The 19,552-nt window shown below is 39.0% G+C and overlaps 2 protein-coding genes across 2 annotated transcripts in view; both read right to left on the bottom strand.

Annotated features, from left to right (window-relative positions):
- Window positions 1-615, bottom strand: part of ZC3H11A (zinc finger CCCH-type containing 11A) — a 28,571-nt gene extending 27,956 nt beyond the window's left edge. Inside the window, exon 1 of the mRNA XM_007470649.1 lies at window positions 420-615. Within this exon, the coding sequence (XP_007470711.1) occupies window positions 420-473 (54 nt within the window). The 5' untranslated portion in view covers window positions 474-615. The remainder of the gene's footprint in view (window positions 1-419) is intronic.
- Window positions 616-7,748: 7,133 nt separating this feature from the next.
- On the bottom strand, window positions 7,749-10,691 carry ZBED6 (zinc finger BED-type containing 6). Its single transcript, XM_007470648.1, has one exon. The coding sequence runs from the start codon at window positions 10,689-10,691 to the stop codon at window positions 7,749-7,751; it is 2,943 nt and encodes a 980-aa protein (XP_007470710.1).
- Window positions 10,692-19,552: the final 8,861 nt, after the last annotated feature.

The raw sequence follows: 19,552 nt of genomic DNA, 5'->3' as shown, positions 1-19,552 counted from the left end.
AGCAGGAAATCTGAAGCAAGAAGTCAAATTCAACCCAGGACAATTTCTACAAGTACAGTACAACCCACCCATTCATTTAACACAAAGTAAATAAAAGCGAAGTTGCCCAGCCACAGTTAAAGTGCTCCTAGTTCCAAAAGCTCCCTGAACAGATTAATTACAGCTAGAAGAACACTGAATGATGATTAAATGCTATGAAGCTTTTTATTTTTGGAGAATATGGAGAACATAAAATGAAGAGAAAAAAATGATGAAGAATGAATTCCCTTAGGAATGCTACCTACCCTTTACTAAAAAACTGACAGCAGATAATAAATAGCTGAGCAAAACATAAAGACGACTTGGTATACTGGGAAAATCGTATCCAATTTCATTAGGGAAATCATAGAAAGAAATGATTTAGAGATGCCAATTCTTACTTTAGTACATGTAGAATAGAAAAAAAAATAGCAGTCTTCTCCTTGATTAGGCATGCTGAGTAGATCCTCAGATAAGTGGCTTCTTGAAAACAAGCCACTGCTTCCTCAAGGCGAGGACCAGCTCCAAGTCCTCTTGAAATGGGTTTAGTCTTCCAAAAGACAACTCAATCACAGGAATTGTCTTTTAAACATAATCCTAAAATGAGAAGACAATGAACGAAAGTATCTCAGGTAAATTCTTCCAACTTTCTCCTCCAAATCACCTTGACCCATGAGATCACATTGTTAAAACCAAATTTTAATTGTATTAATATGTCTATATTGCCTATAACAGAGCCTTATGAAAACTGATTCACATTTTATTCTGATGTGAAAGTTGTACATTCTCATCTACAATGTAAAAGTTCTGTTAAGAATAGCTATGCTTCTTTCTTTTGCACTCTCTATGGTGCTTCAGCATAAATTAGGTAAGCACTGCACACTCAATAAATGATCTGCAGTTTAGATTATTAATGGGACTTGGATTATTTTACACAAGATAATTTGCTAAATCTACATTTCTGACAAACCAGATTTTTTTTCATCTAACAGAAGTTCCAATATTTTCACAAGCATTTTTGTTATTTCAAAAGTATATAATTGTAAGTATGTGGGAAAAACTGTCTCACTAGAAAAATTGGTGAAACAATTACCCCTGAAAAATCTGTAGAGCTAATAGCTAATATAATTAAGATGGACAAAGAGCTGCACACCAATTGCAAACACGGAGCAAAAGAAATTCTCAGGGCTTGACCCATAAAATAGTGCTTACGCAAAATGACCAATATTCCCTCCCGTCTCAGTCCCTGCCATACCCTGGTCCCCTGCACTAAAGGGTTCAAGAAAGAAAGCTTCTAGAGAGGTAAATATACATGACAAGAGCACAAGCCAGAATTCGGAAGGGGTTTCTACAAACTCCTATATCAGAAGATCAGGTTTCAGAAACACTGATCTAGGGACTTCTCTGGTGGTCCAGCAGTTAAGACTCTGTGCTTCCACTGCACAGGGCGTGCAGTCGATCGGGGAAGTTCCCCATGCTGAGAGGTGCGGCCAGAAACAACAACAACAACAACAGAAACATTGATCTACAATTTGAAATCAGCTGAATCAAATTCCTTCATATTTCCTACGAACAATTCTTAATCCAAGAACAGCAGGCCATGACAAAAACCAGGCTTTAAGTCAGCAACCAAGGTTAGAAGAGTTATGTTACTAAACATACGTTCAAAATGTACATACCCTATGACTTCCGATTCCATTTCTAGAATTTATCCTGAGATTAATACTCAACAAATATGCAAAATAATAGTGTATAAGAAAGTTCATCACCATCTTCTTCTAACAATGAAAAACCACCGAGAAACCTAATGTTCAAAAACCGATGCATCTATAAGCCAAGGAATGACACGGATTGCCAGCAAACACCAGAAGCTAGAAGAAGCAAGGAAGGATCATCTCCCTACAGGTTTCAGAGAGAGCATGACCCTGCCAACACCTTTTCAGACTTCTGGACTCCATAACTGTGAGATAATACATTTCTGTTGCTTTAAGACACCCAGTTTGTGGTACTTTGTAATGGAAGTCCTAGGAAACTAACACAGATTACAAATACAGTCAACTAAACTTTGACAAAGGAGCAAGGCAATTTCAATGGAGAAAGGATAGTCTTTTCAATAAACACTCCTGGAAGAAGTGGACAAAAGATTGAAACAGACAGCTCACCAAAGAAAACATACAGATGACAAACAAGCATATGAAAACATACTCAACATCACAGGGAATTGCAAATTCCTTTTAGAAGAGCTAAAATCCAAAACCATACCACCAAATGCTGGTGAAGATGAGTAGCAGGAAGAAGTCTAGAAGAACATAGACCAAAATGTTAGCAGTAGTTACGGCCATGGTAGTAGAATTACAGGTGGCTACTGATTATTTTGTTTTATGCTGAGAATAACATTAAGTTTTCTAATATAATGCAACACAGACATAAAAAATTTAAGTTTGCCCTAACTGACCTGACCACCACTGATCCACAAAGGACTGGACCTTTTAATAGCACCTCACCAATCCACTACCAAGATTCCTCTGACCGCAAACACAGGGAATGCATTCCGCCTTCTAGGGTACACCAAAAGGTAACTTTAAAAACTGGGGGGGAGGGGGACGTCCCTGGTGGTCCAGTGGTTAAGACTCCACGCTCCCAATGCAGGGGGCCCAAGTCCGATCCCTGGTCAGGGAACTAGATCCCACATGCTGCAACTAAGACCCAGTGTGGCCAAATAAATAAATAAATATTTAAAAACTGGCAGGAGAGGGGCTTCCCTGGTGGCGCAGTGGTTGAGAGTCCACCTGCCGATGCAGGGGACATGGGTTCGTGCACCAGTCCGGGAAGATCCCACATGCCGTGGAGCAACTAAGCCCATGAGCTACAACTACTGAGCCTGTGCTCTAAAGCCTGTGAGCCACAACTACTGAAGCCTGTGAGCCACAACTACTGAAGCCTGCTCGCCTAGAGCCTATGCTCCGCAGCAAGAGAAGCCACCGCAATGAGAAGCCCGTGCACAGCAACAAAGACCCAATGCAGCCAAAAATAAATTTTTTTAAAAAAAGAACATGATCAAAGAAGGTTTATTCCAAGACAAAGAATGGTTTAATACTGGGAAATTCATTACATTAATAGAATAAAGGGGGGCTAAAAACAGAAACTCTATGGTATCTTAAGATTTCAAAAACAGAAAAACGATGGAAAAAAAAGATTGAAAATTATAATTTTTTAAAGTTAAAATGGCTTAACAAAAAAGAAAGCTACAACACAACATCTACTCCCAATAAAAACTCTTTGTAAATTACAAGGAACCTCCTTAGCATGAATGTACTAATTCATCAGAAACTATCAACACATGAGACATGGTAAAACACCAGAGGTAAATCGCTCAAGGCAAAAAAAAAAAAAAAAAAAAGGCAAAAAAAAAGTCTCGCTGTCTGCACCATCATTCAACACTGTTCCAGAGTCCAGTATATGCAATAAGGAAAAAAAAGTATAAAGATTAGAAAGGATGAGGCAAAAAATTTAGTATCTGCACATTATATGCTTGCAAACTATAAAATCTAACAATCAACTAAAGAAATTTAAAATAAGATATTTAAAAGATCAATAAATTTCCTATGTGCCAGCAACAATCATTCAGATAATAACACTGAATGCAATTCAATTCAAAATCTCAGTGATACTTTATTTTTATTGGAACTTGACAGACTGTAAAATAACCTACAGTAACTAAGAAAAATAAAGAAAATCTTAAAAAGAATGAGAGGCCTTGCGCTTCCTGATATTATCATAGATGTGAAAGATAACATTTAAATGTAATATTGGCAAATAAATGAGTACAAGATTAACAGAATCCAAGCAATTTCTGGAAAAGGTGGCATTTGAAATTAACCAAAAAAATTAGCTACCCATTTGAAAAAAACAATTACTACTTCATACAAAAAGGTTCCAAGAGAATAAAAGCATGCACGGCAAAGAGGCTTTAGCTCACTAAAAGCACTATATAAGATTCTAAATTCGTAACTATGCTGAACAAAAAAGCAAGCAATATTTGACAATGCTTAATGGGAGGAAGAGAAACAATGTCATATAATTACAATACTTAGATTACATTTTTTTTTTTCGTTCGCGGGCCTCTTCTCACTGTTGTGGCCTCTCCCGTTGCGGAGCACAGGCTCCGGACGCGCAGGCTCAGAGGCCATGGCTCACGGGCCCAGCCGCTCCGCGGCATGTGGGATCTTCCCGGACCGGGGCACGAACCCGTGTCCCCTGCATCGGCAGGCAGACTCTTAACCACTGCGCCACCAGGGAAGCCCAGATTACATTTTTAATATAAAATATATAACCACCCAAGTACTGGAAAAAAAAAATGCATGCTTTTTATAAGCTCAGGATGAAAAACACCTGTCCTTAACATGACACCAAAGTTACAAACCGTAATAAAAATGATGGATTTCACTACATAAAATGAAAAACATTCATATAGCAAAAGGTTTATCAGCAACATGGCCAAAGATTAATATCTGCACTAAAAGGGATGTGTTAAGAACTTTTAAAAATCAAAAAGGCTTCATTAATTCAGTAAATTGGTATAATCTCTTTAGGGAACTTTAACAATTCTACAAATTCGCATCTAAGAAGTGGTTCAAAGAAATAGTTCACATATATGTGTGTACAGAGCTGTTTTTGGATGCAGGGCTTTTTTGTTTTTAATGGCAAAAACCCAAATGTCTATCAATCAGGGATACATCATATTATGGCACATCCATCCATATAAAGGAACACTATGTAGTCATTAAAAAAACGTGAGGCAGAGCTATGTGTATGGACACTGAACTATGCCATGATAAACTATTAACAGTGCTTTTCTCTGAGGAGGTGGAATTACAGAAGAGTCCACCTTGTTTATATTGTTTTTACCTTTTTTATAATGTGCATGTATTATCAAAAAAAGAGGGGATAGGGATATTTCCATCAAAAAAACTAAAAACTCATGAACAATTACAAGAAAAAAATGTGCTGACAATATCTTTTTGATTTGCTTACTGATCCAGGAAAATTATGCCTTAAATTACAAAAATGTTCACTCCTTTAATCAAGAACACATTTCCACACTTACATTATTAGCTGGTTGCTCTCAGCAGGGATGTCTGTGTCTTCACTGAGTTCCAATCTATTACGCCTGTAGGTCGAACCAACACTCAATCCATGAATTAATAATAATGAGGCAGAAAGAATTTTCCTCCTCACATTGCCAAGGAAACCTCTCAGCCACAATTCAAACACAGGGCGTGTTTTTAAAACATCTCCCAACTACTGAGAGATTTAAGTCCATTCAAACAACCTTTGTCAAACTGGAGACAGCTAGGGTTAGTTATCTCCTCAACAAAAAAACAACAAAAAAGAGTTCATATAAAGATGAACTTGAGATTCAAAGAATTATTTAAAAAAAAAAAAGATCCATCTTCCATAGCCGAACAATTAATTTAAAAAGAAAAAAGAGAAAGAAAAAAGAAAAAGAACACCAAAATTCAATAAGATCCAATTTCTGGTCTTCAAGATTTCTTCACCTATTAAGAAAAAAACAGAAACCTTCCCCCATCTTTATTATCTGTATAATAAAAACATACTTGTATGTAAAAATATAAAGTGTTTTATGTATAATATACATATACATATATACTAACTGGCTTATACACACACATACACACACACACACACATACACAAATGTGTAGAAATAAAACATTTGGGTAAGTTTTCCCTTTTAAAATACACTACAAAAGCTTTTAAATTTGGGTTCATTATAAAAATAGTGAACTTCCTCTTCTACCAAAGTATCATGAAGTATATTAATATGTTACACGAAATTTTGCCCAGCCCACAAAATAAAGATGAAGGGAAATCCTTACACATATATCGATGTGCACAATGTGGATGTATATATATCATCACATCATCTTTTATCACCTTCAGGGAGTGTTTAACCAAAAAAGATAGAAATGTATAGTTATAGAGTAACTACAGAGTGGTGCAGCAAGCTGTAGAAGGCAGAGCAGCATTATAGTCATCCTGAACTGGCACTGTCAAAATTACAGAAAGCTTCTATCTAGTAAGGGAAGATGTTTTCCTTCTGTTATAGCAACACCAGTGTCACTGGCATGACATTCAATGGTGGCCCTGCAAAGGCTTGCTTATGCAGCCTAGTTCCAAATTCTTTACTAGTGATGGCTTCAACTAAAGACTTTATAATTATCCATTTACTCCAGTTAGTAAAAGGGTAAACTTTTGGAGCTGAAATTTCATTTCACAATGGTACATTTACCATTTAAGAATTTCAAAAAAAAGAAAAACAAAAACAAAAAACAATTTTGATACATAGAAATGAGTTCTAAATTTTGAACCAGCCCAGTAACAAAGCAATTTTGATTCTCACGTAATAAATACTACATAATTTCTAGGCTAAATCTTGCCAAATACTACCCAAGACAAAACTAAAATCAAAACTTAAAAAAAAGTGGACACCTTTTACTCACACTTAATACTAGTCAATTTTCCAGGAAATTTTTGGGCAGGGAATATCCCCAAATCTAAAATGAAAAAAAGGAAAAATTGGGATCTTACATTAGTTATTCAGTCTGAAACTTTTAATAGACTTTTACTAAAAGTCATCATTTATGGCCTCCCACTCAATCACAGAAACATACTTCCAGAGTGGAAAGGGACAAGATCAATTGAGATCAATTCTCTCATTTTACCAGTGAGGCAATGATTCCTAACACATGAAAATATTGACTACTTATTTTTAAATAAGAATTAAGGCCAAAATAATCTCATAGTTAAGAATACAGTATTATGGATCATTCAGTATAATTTTTAAAAGACATTTAAGATCACTTAAATTCAGAGAAACATTCTGTGGGAAAGGGATACTGGTTTGTCACAGTATGCTCATGGGGCTTTCATTCCAATTTCCATTCAATCTTTTTCAATTCTGTAAACTTTTTGTCATTTACCCATAAATTATATAAAAGTAGCTAATCTTTGTTTTTACAATAAAAGTTAAAAAGGGCAATTCAAAGACTAAAAGTAATTTATTCTTAATTGTTTTCTAATGTTTCCTCTCTATATAGACACAATCTTAAATATAAAGGGCAACTCTATCACACTTAGTAAGTTGAAATTATAACGCTGACCAGTATGAGGAGGCAATTAGGAATTCCCAAATATAAAACAATTTTGTGAACTTTGTTTTTGCCAAGCTGTAAGTATGAATCAGGGTTTTTAAAGAAATAGAAAAATGGTGGTGATGGGGAGAGATACCAGTTTAGTATGCTTTTTCTCTATTTCATTGGTTTCAGAGCAATCAAACTTCCCAGGTTGAGAGAAATTTTTACTTAAAACCAATTACTAGTTCAATCTACCAGCCAGAAATAGCCTAAGGCCTTTCAATGCTGCACTATATTTTTTTAATTAAAAAAGTCTTTTTTTCCTCTCAATTGGTATAAACAAAATTTCAAGTGACAGCTACACTGAGTTACTACTATGAAATCTTTAAAGTTAATCTTTACTTTGTCAACATTATATTACCCCTGAGGAATTTTCAGCCCTTTCTGTGTTTTCAGGTTTCCCCAGATTGTGCATAAAGAATAATTAGTATAACTGTATACAACAATTATAGCAATTAGGATACAGTAACATAGCAACAAGTTGCCCATTTTAAATGGAGAAAGGAAAAAGAAATTAAGATAGTATTTCTTTTTCATTGCTTTGAATAACTTCATTCTCAGGATCCCAGCTCAGAACCAATGAAGAATAATCATAGTTAACATTTTTCAAGTTCATTTTCAGAAACATCAGCTGTTCTATATTGTCAAAGTCCAGGCTCATGATCTGCTTTGGATGAAAGTGGCTATTTGCAGTAAAGATACATTCAGACTGCCAACTACACATGGGGCAGCTCAGATACTGAATGGCAACTTGGGTCAAAGCTGGCCATACGCTCACCTTCTTCTGCCAGTAAATCAAAGGGTCACCACCTCCCGAGGTCTCTGAATACTTCTCTTTGAAGTATTCATCCACTACTGCCATAGCAGAAGGAAACATGAAGCTTTTGCCTCCAATGGCAACATTATCTGCAGCTGAACTATCAACAGACCCTGAACTGGAGGTGCCTTCTCTTATAGATGAGGTAAATGAATCAGCTCCTACTATGGCTGAGGGACCAGAAGCTTCTGAAGTTGCAATATGGCAGACCTCTGATGAAGATTCCATATAGTTACAAACTTCTTCTGCAAGGATCTGCTTATAAGTTTCCAAATCAGCACCTTGAGGGAAAAAGTCTTCCAAACTGTTTTTAAAGCAAGGGTCTAACAAAGCAGCCAAGATACAGGGCTTGGATTTGAGCATGGCACTTAATAGGGTATCAGTTTCAAGTTTCAGAGATAAACTGTCTACCAGATTGAGGGCCTGAGTAATACCTCTAACTTGAAAATCTTCTCTGAGTTTCTGCAGGGAAAGGAGTAGATGATGGATTAGGGGTAGCACCTGATTCAATCCTGTGGTCTTCACACTCACTTTCTGGGTGGCCTCCTCAAATGGTTTAAGAATATCACAAACATACGTCATTAGAGTCCACTGAAGGGAGGTGAGCACAACTCCACTGGCTCTACCAAGACTATGGTGAACTGAGTAACAATGCTCCAAGAGCCATTTTAACATATAAAAGGTAGAAATCCAATGGCCAGCTTCATCCTGCTTCAAATTTTTCCATGGAAGTTGGTGATCATTTTGGAATTCTTGTAGTATCTGACGGGCCTTGACTGAATGACTAAAATGATGACAGGTTTTCCTAGCAGCCACTAACATGTTCTCAATGCTTTTGTGCTCACAGAAAAAGTCTTGAATGACTGTATTTAAACAATGCAGGAAGCATGGCACGTGGGTAAAACCACCATCTTTGATTGCATGTACTACATTAGAAGAATTGTCAGAAACGATGAAGCTAGGGATGAGGAAATTAGGAGAAAGCCACAGACCAATCTGGTCACTTAATTCTTGTAAAATGTTGGTTATCAAACAGTCTTTGGCCAAACCTGTTACACAGAGAACTGCCCACTTTCTAAAATTGGGGATCCTGCCATTACTGGAAGAAGGTGTAGTTTGCAAAGAGACCCAGTGTACAGTCACAATGAAATAGTCAGTGGATGGGTCATGGGTCCATATGTCCACAGTCAGGTGGATCTTTTGGCTTTGAACATTCTCCAAAGTTAAGAAAATTTTTTCTCTGACCCAATCATATAATTGAGGCACAGCCTTAGTGAAAAAGTAAGTTTCAGATGGTAACCTATAGTCAGGGGCCACAATCTGCATGAACCTCTGAAAGGCTGGAGTTGAGAAATAGTTATAAGGATGCATATCTTCCACAATCATTTGAATAATTGCTTGACTTATTTGACTTGAGGTTGAATTTTCACAATATGTTGTTTCTTGTTCCTGTGCATGCATTAGAGTGTCTTGCTCTGCAACAGGAATAGGACTCTCAGATCTTCTATTTTCAACCTCTAATACAGGAGGTTCATCTGAATCAGAGTCACTAAGGTCCTCAGCTGTTACATCCTGGCTGCCTGTAGACTTCTCTCCAGGCAAAGTATCACTCAAGAGATCATTTCTCTCAGTCTCAGCTTCATCTAATCCATTTCCAACTGCACCACTGTCTTTGTTGGCAACTGCCCAATGGATGGGATGTGTGGCCTGCAGGTGTCGTTGAAGTGTCGAAGTTCCTAAGTGAGAACCCGGCCTACCCCGGCTCACACTTCTTTTACATATATTACAGACAGCTCTTGAGATGTGCTGAGGATCGGTATAGAAAAAATTCCAAACTGCAGATGTCTTGGCTCTTGTTCCAGGAATTAAGGCATGCTTGACAATGTTACTTTTGATGAGAAATCTCCCTCTTTCTGCCTTGAGGGCATCAGATACTGATTTATCACGTTTCTTTCCCATTCCATTATTATCCAATGGATCAGTAGGGATATATTCAAAGCTTCCACTGCTTCCCGCGGAAGAGGGAGATAAAGGTACATCCAAAGTAAAATCCTCCTCCCCACTGGCAACTCCAAATTTGTTGGCCCTGGTCCAGTGAGGTGAATGCCTTGCCTGCAGATGTCGCTGAAGAGTAGATGTCCCAAGATGGCTACCTGGTTTACCCCTGCTAACACTTTTTTCACAGAGGTTACAAATAGCCCGCCAGGTGTACTGGGGGTCAACATGAAAGAAGTGCCACACAATGGAGGTCTTGGCTCTAGTACTAGGTAAATAGATCTGTTTTTCTATATTGCTCTCAAAAAGACTTTCTTCATCCTGCTCAGGGGCACTGGAAGCCAACAAAGCAGGGGCATCTGCAGCTGGCCTCCCAGATACCAAATCCTTACTAAACTTTTTTGCAAGGATCAGTTTCTTTCGTCGCCTTTTCCCCTTAATTCGCAAACCCTTCTTTCTTTTCTTTTTCGCAGGCAATTTTGCCTCTTTATCCAGTCCTTCTGCCACCATTTTTCCCTCTACCACATCTTCATCTGTATTAGACGTAATAGGAACACATCCCAGAATCCCGGCACCACTAAAAGTGCTACATCTTCTGCCAGGAGAGAGTGAGGAAACTGGTACACTTAAGGTACATACACTCATTCTTTTTATGTCTCTGAAATTCGTACCAGAATCTCTTAGTGGGTTTACTCCTCAAACAGATATACAGCTGTTCCTCTCGACTTGCATTACCTTTTCTCCAATTTCTATGGGGAGTCAAATTCCCGTTGGACCAATGACTTCCAAACCAGGTTATTTTTGGAGGAAAAATGACAGCAATGGAGAACATTCCCAAACTCTTTCACAGAGGGCTTTAAGATCCCTTCCAACTTTCTGAGTTCTGAATTCAAGCAGTCCAATTTACTCATGTTACAGAAAAAAACAACTGAGGCCTACTTTCCCAGAGTAATAGAGTTGATCAGTAGCAGCTAGAAACCAGGTCTTCCAAATCCCAGGTTCATGTCCTTTCTGCTTCAAGAACTATACCTGCTTGAAATGTCTTCAGTTTTTAAAATATGTATTTTTTATGCTGCCTCATGATAGCAACATCAATTTCCCTTAATTCTGAAGTTAATTATTCTCAGTAAATTTCATTTAAACAAAAACATAGTGCATCATTCAACATTCATCGCTTAGGGCTGTGATTTGGCAATACAACCCAAAATGTCAATTCTGGAAAGCTAAATCAGACTCCACATACTGGTCATTAACAGCAAATTCTAGTAGAGGCCTTTCAACTTAATTAAAAGCAACACAATTTAAAAAAAATGTGGGTACCTAAAAAAAATGCTTTGGGAGTAAAATTTTTTAATTTTACTCACAAGCTGAATTTTCAATTTACTGTTCGTATGGAGAGTTAATCCATGCTTGGTTTTCAAACATTTTTAGTCTGGAGAAGCTTTACAGCCTGTAAATGAGTAACTCCTAGGTTGGACTCTATATGAGCAGCAAAAACTGAAATATTAGCTTTAAACCACTTCCATGCCTTCTCGGTTGATCCCTCCCCTTCCCCCAATACCTACATACATTTACCCTAAAAAGCATCGCTATCACTAGTTCAGCCTCCTTCTCAAGGTCCAGAACCAAGGCCTGGAAGATGTCAACAATATGGGCCTTCCCCATAGGAATCCGCACCGATTATGGGAGTTTAGGGGGTGTTCTTCATTACGGTTTCATCAGTCCTACAAGGAGAACGGAAGTGTCCCTGTTGCTCTTGACTCCGATGCTGAGGGCTGGGAGTGGGAAGTGTAATTAAGGTAGGGAAGGGGTGTAGGATACCGGAATAAGGTCGGTGGCTTTCTGTGTGTGGAGTTTGAGAAAATCTCCCAAGTAGTGGGACCCTGGAGAGGAATGAGAGTAGGTAAAATCAGCTCCTGGCACTCAATTTGACTTAGGCAGCGGGGGTCCGCTCAACTACGGAAACTGTTGCCCCCGAAGAAAGCAATCTAGTGTCAGTTCTCCTCTGGGAGTAGGGAAACAAGTCGGCTTCCTGGGGCTGCTCCAGGCTCCTACAGTTTCACCAACACCGGATGTGGGGGAGGGGAAGAAGGTTCGTTGGGAAAAGGAGGAGGCGCCGTGGGGGTGGGGTGGGGTGAAGTGGGGTGTGGGTGGGGTGGATGGGAGCGGGAGCCTGGGGCTCCCAGCCCGCCCCGGCAACGGCAGCGGCCGGGAGGTGGGGGAGGGGGTCGTTACCGCGGGGCCGAAGGACCCGCTCTGACTTCCCGGGCTAGGCCGCGCGACCCAGGGGCGAGGGGAGGCCGTGGCCACTCCCCTCGCCCTCTCCCCCACCTCCCCGGCCCCAAGCCACCCGGGAAGCAAAAAACGGGTCTAGTTACCAGAGAACAGAAACTTTACCGAACCGTCGACACTATCCCCGACTCCCGTTTGCTGCCACGTCTTTCTTCTTTCTTAGCCGCTGCCGCCCGCCGTCCTCTCAGCAGCAACACCAGCAGAAACCCAACACTGCCAGAGTCAAAGATGGCGCCCGGCTACAGGCTCAGCTCTAAGACCCGGCCACTAAAAGTGCCAGCACGACGCAAAGCGCAAAGATTCTGGGAGATGTAGTTTCCTCTATGAGGCGCGGCTTAAGATGGCTTCCCCGGGTAAGAAAGGGTCACGTGAGAGGAGAGGCGATAAACCGGTGGCGTCCCTTCCTTTCTAAGGCACGCGTTTTAGAAAGTTACGGGTGTTTTGAAACCGTCTTTGATTTAAAAAAATTTTTTAAATCAAATTCACGTAATAAGCGAGGAAATCGCGAGAATTGTCTCTACCAGACAGTAGGCGCTCAGTTTATTCTTACCAGAGTGTTTGCTTAATGAATAAATCGTCCAAATCCTGTGTTAATTTGATTTAGAAATAAACTACTTTTTTCTTGCAATGTTGAAGGATTTGTGCACTTATTTTTATTTGAAGAAGTGAAATGGGTTTGAGGGAAGTTTCTTTTATTTCTTAAAACAAATTTTCGTTTTGGAAAAACAATTCATGCTCATTAAGAAGTTGACAAGGATTGAGACGTGAAAAGGAAAAAGATCACTTGCCTACCCACTTCATTATTGATATTAGCCTGTATTTTTCCATTTGAATGTCTTTCCTTTTTTCCCTCGATTATAAAGTAATGCATATGAGTTTTTTAAAGGTAATAATAGAGAAATGTAAAGGTAGAAAGTTTAAATCTGCGTTAACCTCATTCCTGAGAAATAATCTCTCATTAATTTAACATGTATCCTTTCTAACTTTTTTGTATGCAAATATACTTAAATATATTGCACTGATACAGCAGAAGCCCAAGATCCCCCCTGGGTTATAAGGCTCAACAGAACTTGCTTAGGTGGCAACATTTAACTGAACTTGGATAAAGGATCCATTTCTGCTACTAAGAAAGGATACACTTGATGGTAAAGCTGATGGGATTCCAGGCCCCTTTTATTTCCTCTTGGGCTTGTTTCCCCACCTACCAGCTTAGTGAGAGAGTCCCAGCCAATCCAGACGGGTGAGTCTCTTCACACTTGAGCTGCTATCTCCTTTTAAAGTGAGAAGCCACAGCATTAGAATCGTAGCACCAATCCCTGTATTACATAACAATACTCTGGTTGCCATGTCAACCAGCCCTACAAGCAGGTTCTTGGTAACCAGTTTCTGTCTGTGCCACACCACCTAGGGTTTTTCAGTTTCACAGAAGGCTTTCCAAACAGCTGAAATGTTTTCCAGACTAGGACTTTCAAGCCGCATCCAAGACCTAATACATAACCAAACTGTAGTTTCGGCCTCTCCCAGGAGTGAAATTTTAATTTCCTGGTCAGCACTAGTGAGGCAATCTGCCTGATAAGATTCCCCCCTACCTTTCTCTAAGAAAAGGTAAATTTCCCCCAAATAATCCACTTTTAACTTCCTTGTCCCACCTGCTTTCTGCCTGTAAAAATCTTCCATTTTATACAACTCCCTCCTTCTATTTGTTAGATGGGATGCTGCCTGGTTCATGAAACGTTGAATAAAGCCAATTTCATCTTTAAATTTACTCGGCTCAAGATTTGTTCTTTAACAATAGTTATATTTCATCAAATCTAAGGTATCATTAATTATAGCGTGCATCTTATTTTATAGGCCTCTAAGAGAAAAAACTGCCACTTAAACTCTGACAGGCCATTGATCAGAGATATTAAAATTTGATAGAATGTTCATCTCAGAATGAATGAAATACAGTAATTTCAGGATAAGAACAGGCTAAAACTATGCATATTGCTTTGCAACTTGCTTTTTTTCTTCCACTTTACCATTTATCTTGAATATCTTTTAATGGTCATCAGTGCTTAGAGGCCTACCATATTCTTTTTAACAGCTCTCATACCATGGTAAGGCTGTTTTGCAGTAAATTTCACCAGTTCCTTTTTGATGGAAATAATCCTGTTTCTGTCTCCATTAGTCTCTCCCAAGGGGGAAAAGAAAAATAATGGAGTAATAGGGACACTGAAGAGTGCAGAAGTTAAAAGCCTCTGGCTATTAAAAAGAGGGAGAACTAGTTAGGAAATCCTCTGAAGTCCAGGTGAGAACCCACATGGGGATCCCTCCACCCCACCCCGTATATACAAACAGAATTCTCAGGGGTGGATGTGGGCTTGCCCCTTGTTTGTTAAAAGGGGATAAATTATCTAGGCCAAGGGCACAATGCCAGATTTTCCCTATTCACACCCCACCTTGATTCTAAATGAATTTCAAACAATCTTTAGACCTCTTCAATAAATAATTGACAAAACATTTTACGATGTGCAATGTGAGAGCAAAGGTTTTGTAGAGCCCTCTAGAAAAATAATGCAAAATTATTGAGAATTGATTCAAAAGTGAATATTTACTTAGACTAGGAAAGGAAATCACAATAAATTACACATAAAAAAAATCTTGTACTATATATATTACAAACTCAAAAAAGTCATACTTTTTTTTAACCAATAAACTATAATCCTCTATAATAGACTTTTCTATATATTTAGCTGCATAGTTTTTGACTGCCTCTTCATATGACAATCTTGTAATATTTCTATAAAGAGAATAAAAAATACATCAGTCTTCCCTCTGGAATTTTTAATAAAAATAGTTTTATCAATGATAGTTTAGAAAAGTCTCTTATTTCACAGCTTATTGGTAAAATTGGTGAAAATTATAGATTTGTTGTCAAATTTAGGGAGACTTCCATCAAGTTTCTTACATATGTAAGCACTAAGACTTCATAGAATATTGAATTATTTAATATATTCTTGACCAGGAGAGAACAATCATTTTTGCTAGATATATTAGTCATCTATTGCTACATAATAAATTATCCCTAAATTTACTGGCTTAAAACAATGAACATTTATCACCTCACAGTTTCTGTGGGTCAGGAATTCAGGAGCAGTTTAGCTGGGTGGTTCTCGCTCAGGTTCTCTCATGAGATGGTAATCAAGTTGTTGGCCATCTCTACAAGTCATCTGAAGGCTTGACTGGGGCTAGAGGATCCATTTCCAAGCTCTCTCATATAGACCTCAGTTTCTTACCATGTGGACCTCTCCACGGGGCTGCTCAGGATTTTTCCAAACATTAGTTTCTGGTTACATAAATTTCAAACCTTGTCTCTCCTCCACAATGTACATGCCACTTATATCAAGATACGACCTCTGGCCCTACAACTTTGAGTCATAATGCCAGCTGAGTCTACATAGCAGGTAACAGGGGTATTGTTGAAAGCCATTTCTACACTTAAATGTCTGGCAATAACTTAACTCTAAGTGAAAGTGACTGTACATCACATAAATAAAACCCAAAATATTTGTATCCCAACTCAACTTCCTCTTAGCAGGATCCCAAAAATGTCCAATAAGGGGAAGGTATTGGAGAGAGAGTCTGAGTGAAAAGTAACAAGGATCTTAGTCATTGCTATGAAAATATCTTACTTATGGAATTTTATAATAACCACATGAGCATATTGCTAAGGCCTTGCCCAGAGCCTTGAAGGGGGGCTTGTGCAAGTAAGGGGCCTGAAGGTTAAACTTCTTTAGCTTCATGCTAAATCCTCCTCTCTTGCTATAGTATGTTGACTGTGGAGCCATATGATCTGGATTCAAATCCTGGCCTGTCCCTCCTCTGAAGCTCTAGCCAACTCTGTGGGCTCCACAAGTTGGCAGTAGCCCTCTTTTTGTACTTCCCACATTAGAGAACAGAATGGGAGGGGAACTACCACATGAGTAGCTAGTCCCTTCTCTGACCCAGTGTCCATCACCACTATCCATCAACCTTCCTCTTTTTCTTCCTGCCTTTGGGTCTCAAATGTCTGACATGAGTAAGGAAATAGGAACCAACAGAGTCTCCTAGCAAGGAGCCTTGCACAGGAGTCACAAATACCTGTTAACTGCAATGGATAAATTAAAAACTTCTTGCTCTAGCTGCAAAACCAGAGCTGGTATCACTGAAATCAACCTTCCTAGGACTGCCTTCCCCTCTTCACTCCCAGTGCTTTTCTTAATTCCTTATATAGAATTTTTTCCTTGGTATTTAATTTTGAAGTGGGGTAACTGTAGTTCTGTTGGGTGATGGGTTAGTTAAGAAAAAGCAGATTAGGTTCTCATTCCCATTTATCTTATACTAAGTATTCTTCTATGTTTAGGTTGCTGTGCTAGGCATTGTGAGGAATCCCAAATAGGCATAATATGTGGAATTGCCCGTGTGGAACTTTTCCAGAAGACATGATAAACGTAAAGATAAATAACTGCCATGTACTGTATATCAAGTGTCCAGCTACAGTTTAGACCTGGGATTACAAACTCAAATGCTTACATGAGCCAGGCACGTGTGTATATGAGAATGATGAGCCAGGTATAAGAATAAAACTCGAAGGACTTCCCTGGTGGTCCAGTGGTTAAGAATCCACCTTCCAATGCAAGGGACGTGGGTTCGATCCCTGGTCAGGGACCTAAGATCTGACGTGCCGCGGGGCAACTAAGCCCACGTGCTACAACTACTGAGCTCGTGAACTCTGGAGCCTGTGCGCCACAACTAGAGAGAAGCCTATGTGCCACAACTAGAGAAGCACGTGCGCCGCAATGAAGAGCCTGTGCACTGTAATGAAAAGATCCTGCATGCAGCAATGAAGATCCTGCATGCCGCAAATAAGACCTGACACAGCCAAATAAGTAAATAAATAAATAAATATTTTTAAAATTATTAAAAAAAAAGAATAAAACTTGAGAATGCATGCCCTAGCTAAAGGTCCCACTGTTACATTCAACTCCAGCCTAGACTTGCCAGGTGGGAATGCCTGATTTTTCAATGGAAGCCAGAAACTCAGATTTTTATGTGAAAATTTATGATTAAGCTGATTCAAATGAAACAAACAAAAAAATCACTTCATGGCCTGGCCTGCAACTCTACTTTAGTTCTAGAAAGGAAGAGGTGGTCATTGAAAAGTGCAGTGTTCCAGGAAATACTTCCTGGAGGGAGTGAGACCTAAGCTGACCTTAAAGTAGGACAGAGTGAGAGGTAAGTGAAGACTATGTTAGGGAGATCCCTGAAGGAGCTAGGAGAGAAATTCAGCTGGGGAAGAGTCTACAGACTATAGGAAGAGAGAACATTGTAAAAGTAGGTTGGAGAAAGATTATGGAGGCCCTTGAATGTTGGAAAGGCATTTGAATAATATTCCTTGGACATTAGGAATTCCTTGAAGACTTTGGAACAGGGACAGAAAGGTAGAGGATGTGACATTTGCAAACTTGTGTTTCGTGAAGGCTAAACTAGTGGTGATGTTAAGCAGGAGTGATGACAGTAAAGAGTCAATGGGAGAATCGAGGAGTGGTCCCTTATTGATCCTACCCATGATCCCCTCTGGTCTCTTGTATTATTTTTTTTTAAGGTAAGACATAGCTTTTATTGTCATTGTTTTCTTTTCAAATATTTATTTATTTATTTACTTTGGCTGTGCGGGTCTTAGTGGACTCCTTAGTTGCAGTATGCACTCTTAGTTGCGGCACGTGTGCAGGATCTAGTTCCCCCACCGGGGATCCAACCCAGGTCCCCTGCATTGGGAGCGTGGAGTCTTACCCACTTGACCACCAGAGAAGTCCCCATTGTCACTGTTTTCTAAAAAATGGCACTACACTGTACGTACCATTCTGAGACTTGTTCTCCTCACTTAAAACTATCTGGAGTTCTTTCTAAGCTGGCACGTGTGTGTCACCTCAACCCTGGTTCAGCGGCAAAGAGCTCTGCACGAAGAGTTTTGAGACTCCCACTTGCAGAGTAGGGTAAACCCAGAGCCATGCAGCAGCTTCTCTACTGACAACTCCACTAAGAGTGATCTTGACCCATTTGAGTCTTTGCTTTTAGGGTATGAGGGGGACACTATGAGCACTTAATAGGGTTCTTGTATTTAAAAAAAAAAATTATTTTATTGAAGTATAGTTGATTTACAATGTTGTGTTAGTTTCTGGTGTACAGCAAAGTGATTCAGTTATACGTATATATACATATTCTTTTTCATATTCTTTTCCATTACGGTTTATTATAGCATTTTGAATATAGTTCCCTGTGCTATACACTAGGACCTTGTTGTTTATTTTTATACATAGTAGTGTGTATCTGCTAATCCCAAACTCCTAATTTATCCCTCCCCCTGCCTTTCCCCTTTGGTAGCCGTAAGTTTGTTTTCTATGTCTGTGAGTCTCTTTCTGTTTCATAAGTAAGTTCATTTGTGTCATAGTTTAGATTCCACATATAAGTGATATCATACGGTATTTGTTTTTCTCTTTCTGACTTACTTCACTCAGTATGATAATCTCTAGTTCCATCCATATTGTTGCAAATGGCATTATTTCCATTGTGTATATGTACACTACATCTTTTTTATCCATCTGTCAATGAACATTTAGGTTGCTTCCATGTTTTGGCTATTGTAAATAGTGCTGGTATGAACATTGGGGTCCATGTATCTTTTCAAATTATAGTTTTCTCCAGATATATGCCCAGGAGTGGGATTGCTGGATGATATGGCAACTCTATATTTAGTTTTTTAAGGAACCTCCATACTGTTTTCCATAGTGGCTGCAACGTAATTCCCACCAACAGTGTAGAAGAATTCCCCTTTCTCCACACCCTCTCCAGCATTTGTTTTTGTGGACTTTTTAATGATGGCCATTCTGACCAGTGTGAGGTGGTACTCACTGCAGTTTTGATTTTCAGTTCTCCAATAATTAGAGATGTTGAGCATCTTCCAATGTGCCTGTTGTTCATCTGTATGTCTTCTTTGGAGAAATGTCTGTTTAGGTCTTCTGCCCATTTTTCGATTGAGTTGTTTGTTTTTTTGTTATTGAGTTGTATGAGCTGTTTGCATATTTGGGAAATAAAGCCCTTGTCAGTTGCATGATTTGCAAATATTTTCTCCCAGTCCATAGGTTTTCTTTTCGTTTTGTTTATGCTTTCCCTTGCTGTGCAAAAGCTTGTAA

Source organism: Lipotes vexillifer, unplaced genomic scaffold, assembly GCF_000442215.2.
Source record: "Lipotes vexillifer unplaced genomic scaffold, Lipotes_vexillifer_v1.1 scaffold1122, whole genome shotgun sequence".
Classification (NCBI taxonomy): domain Eukaryota; kingdom Metazoa; phylum Chordata; class Mammalia; order Artiodactyla; family Lipotidae; genus Lipotes; species Lipotes vexillifer.
This window is presented reverse-complemented; position numbering and strand designations above follow the sequence as displayed.

Bases quoted from the DNA above. Each gene is read 5' to 3' on its own strand.
- ZBED6 (XM_007470648.1), bottom strand. From the start codon at position 10,691: ATGAGTGTATGTACCTTAAGTGTACCAGTTTCCTCACTCTCTCCTGGC.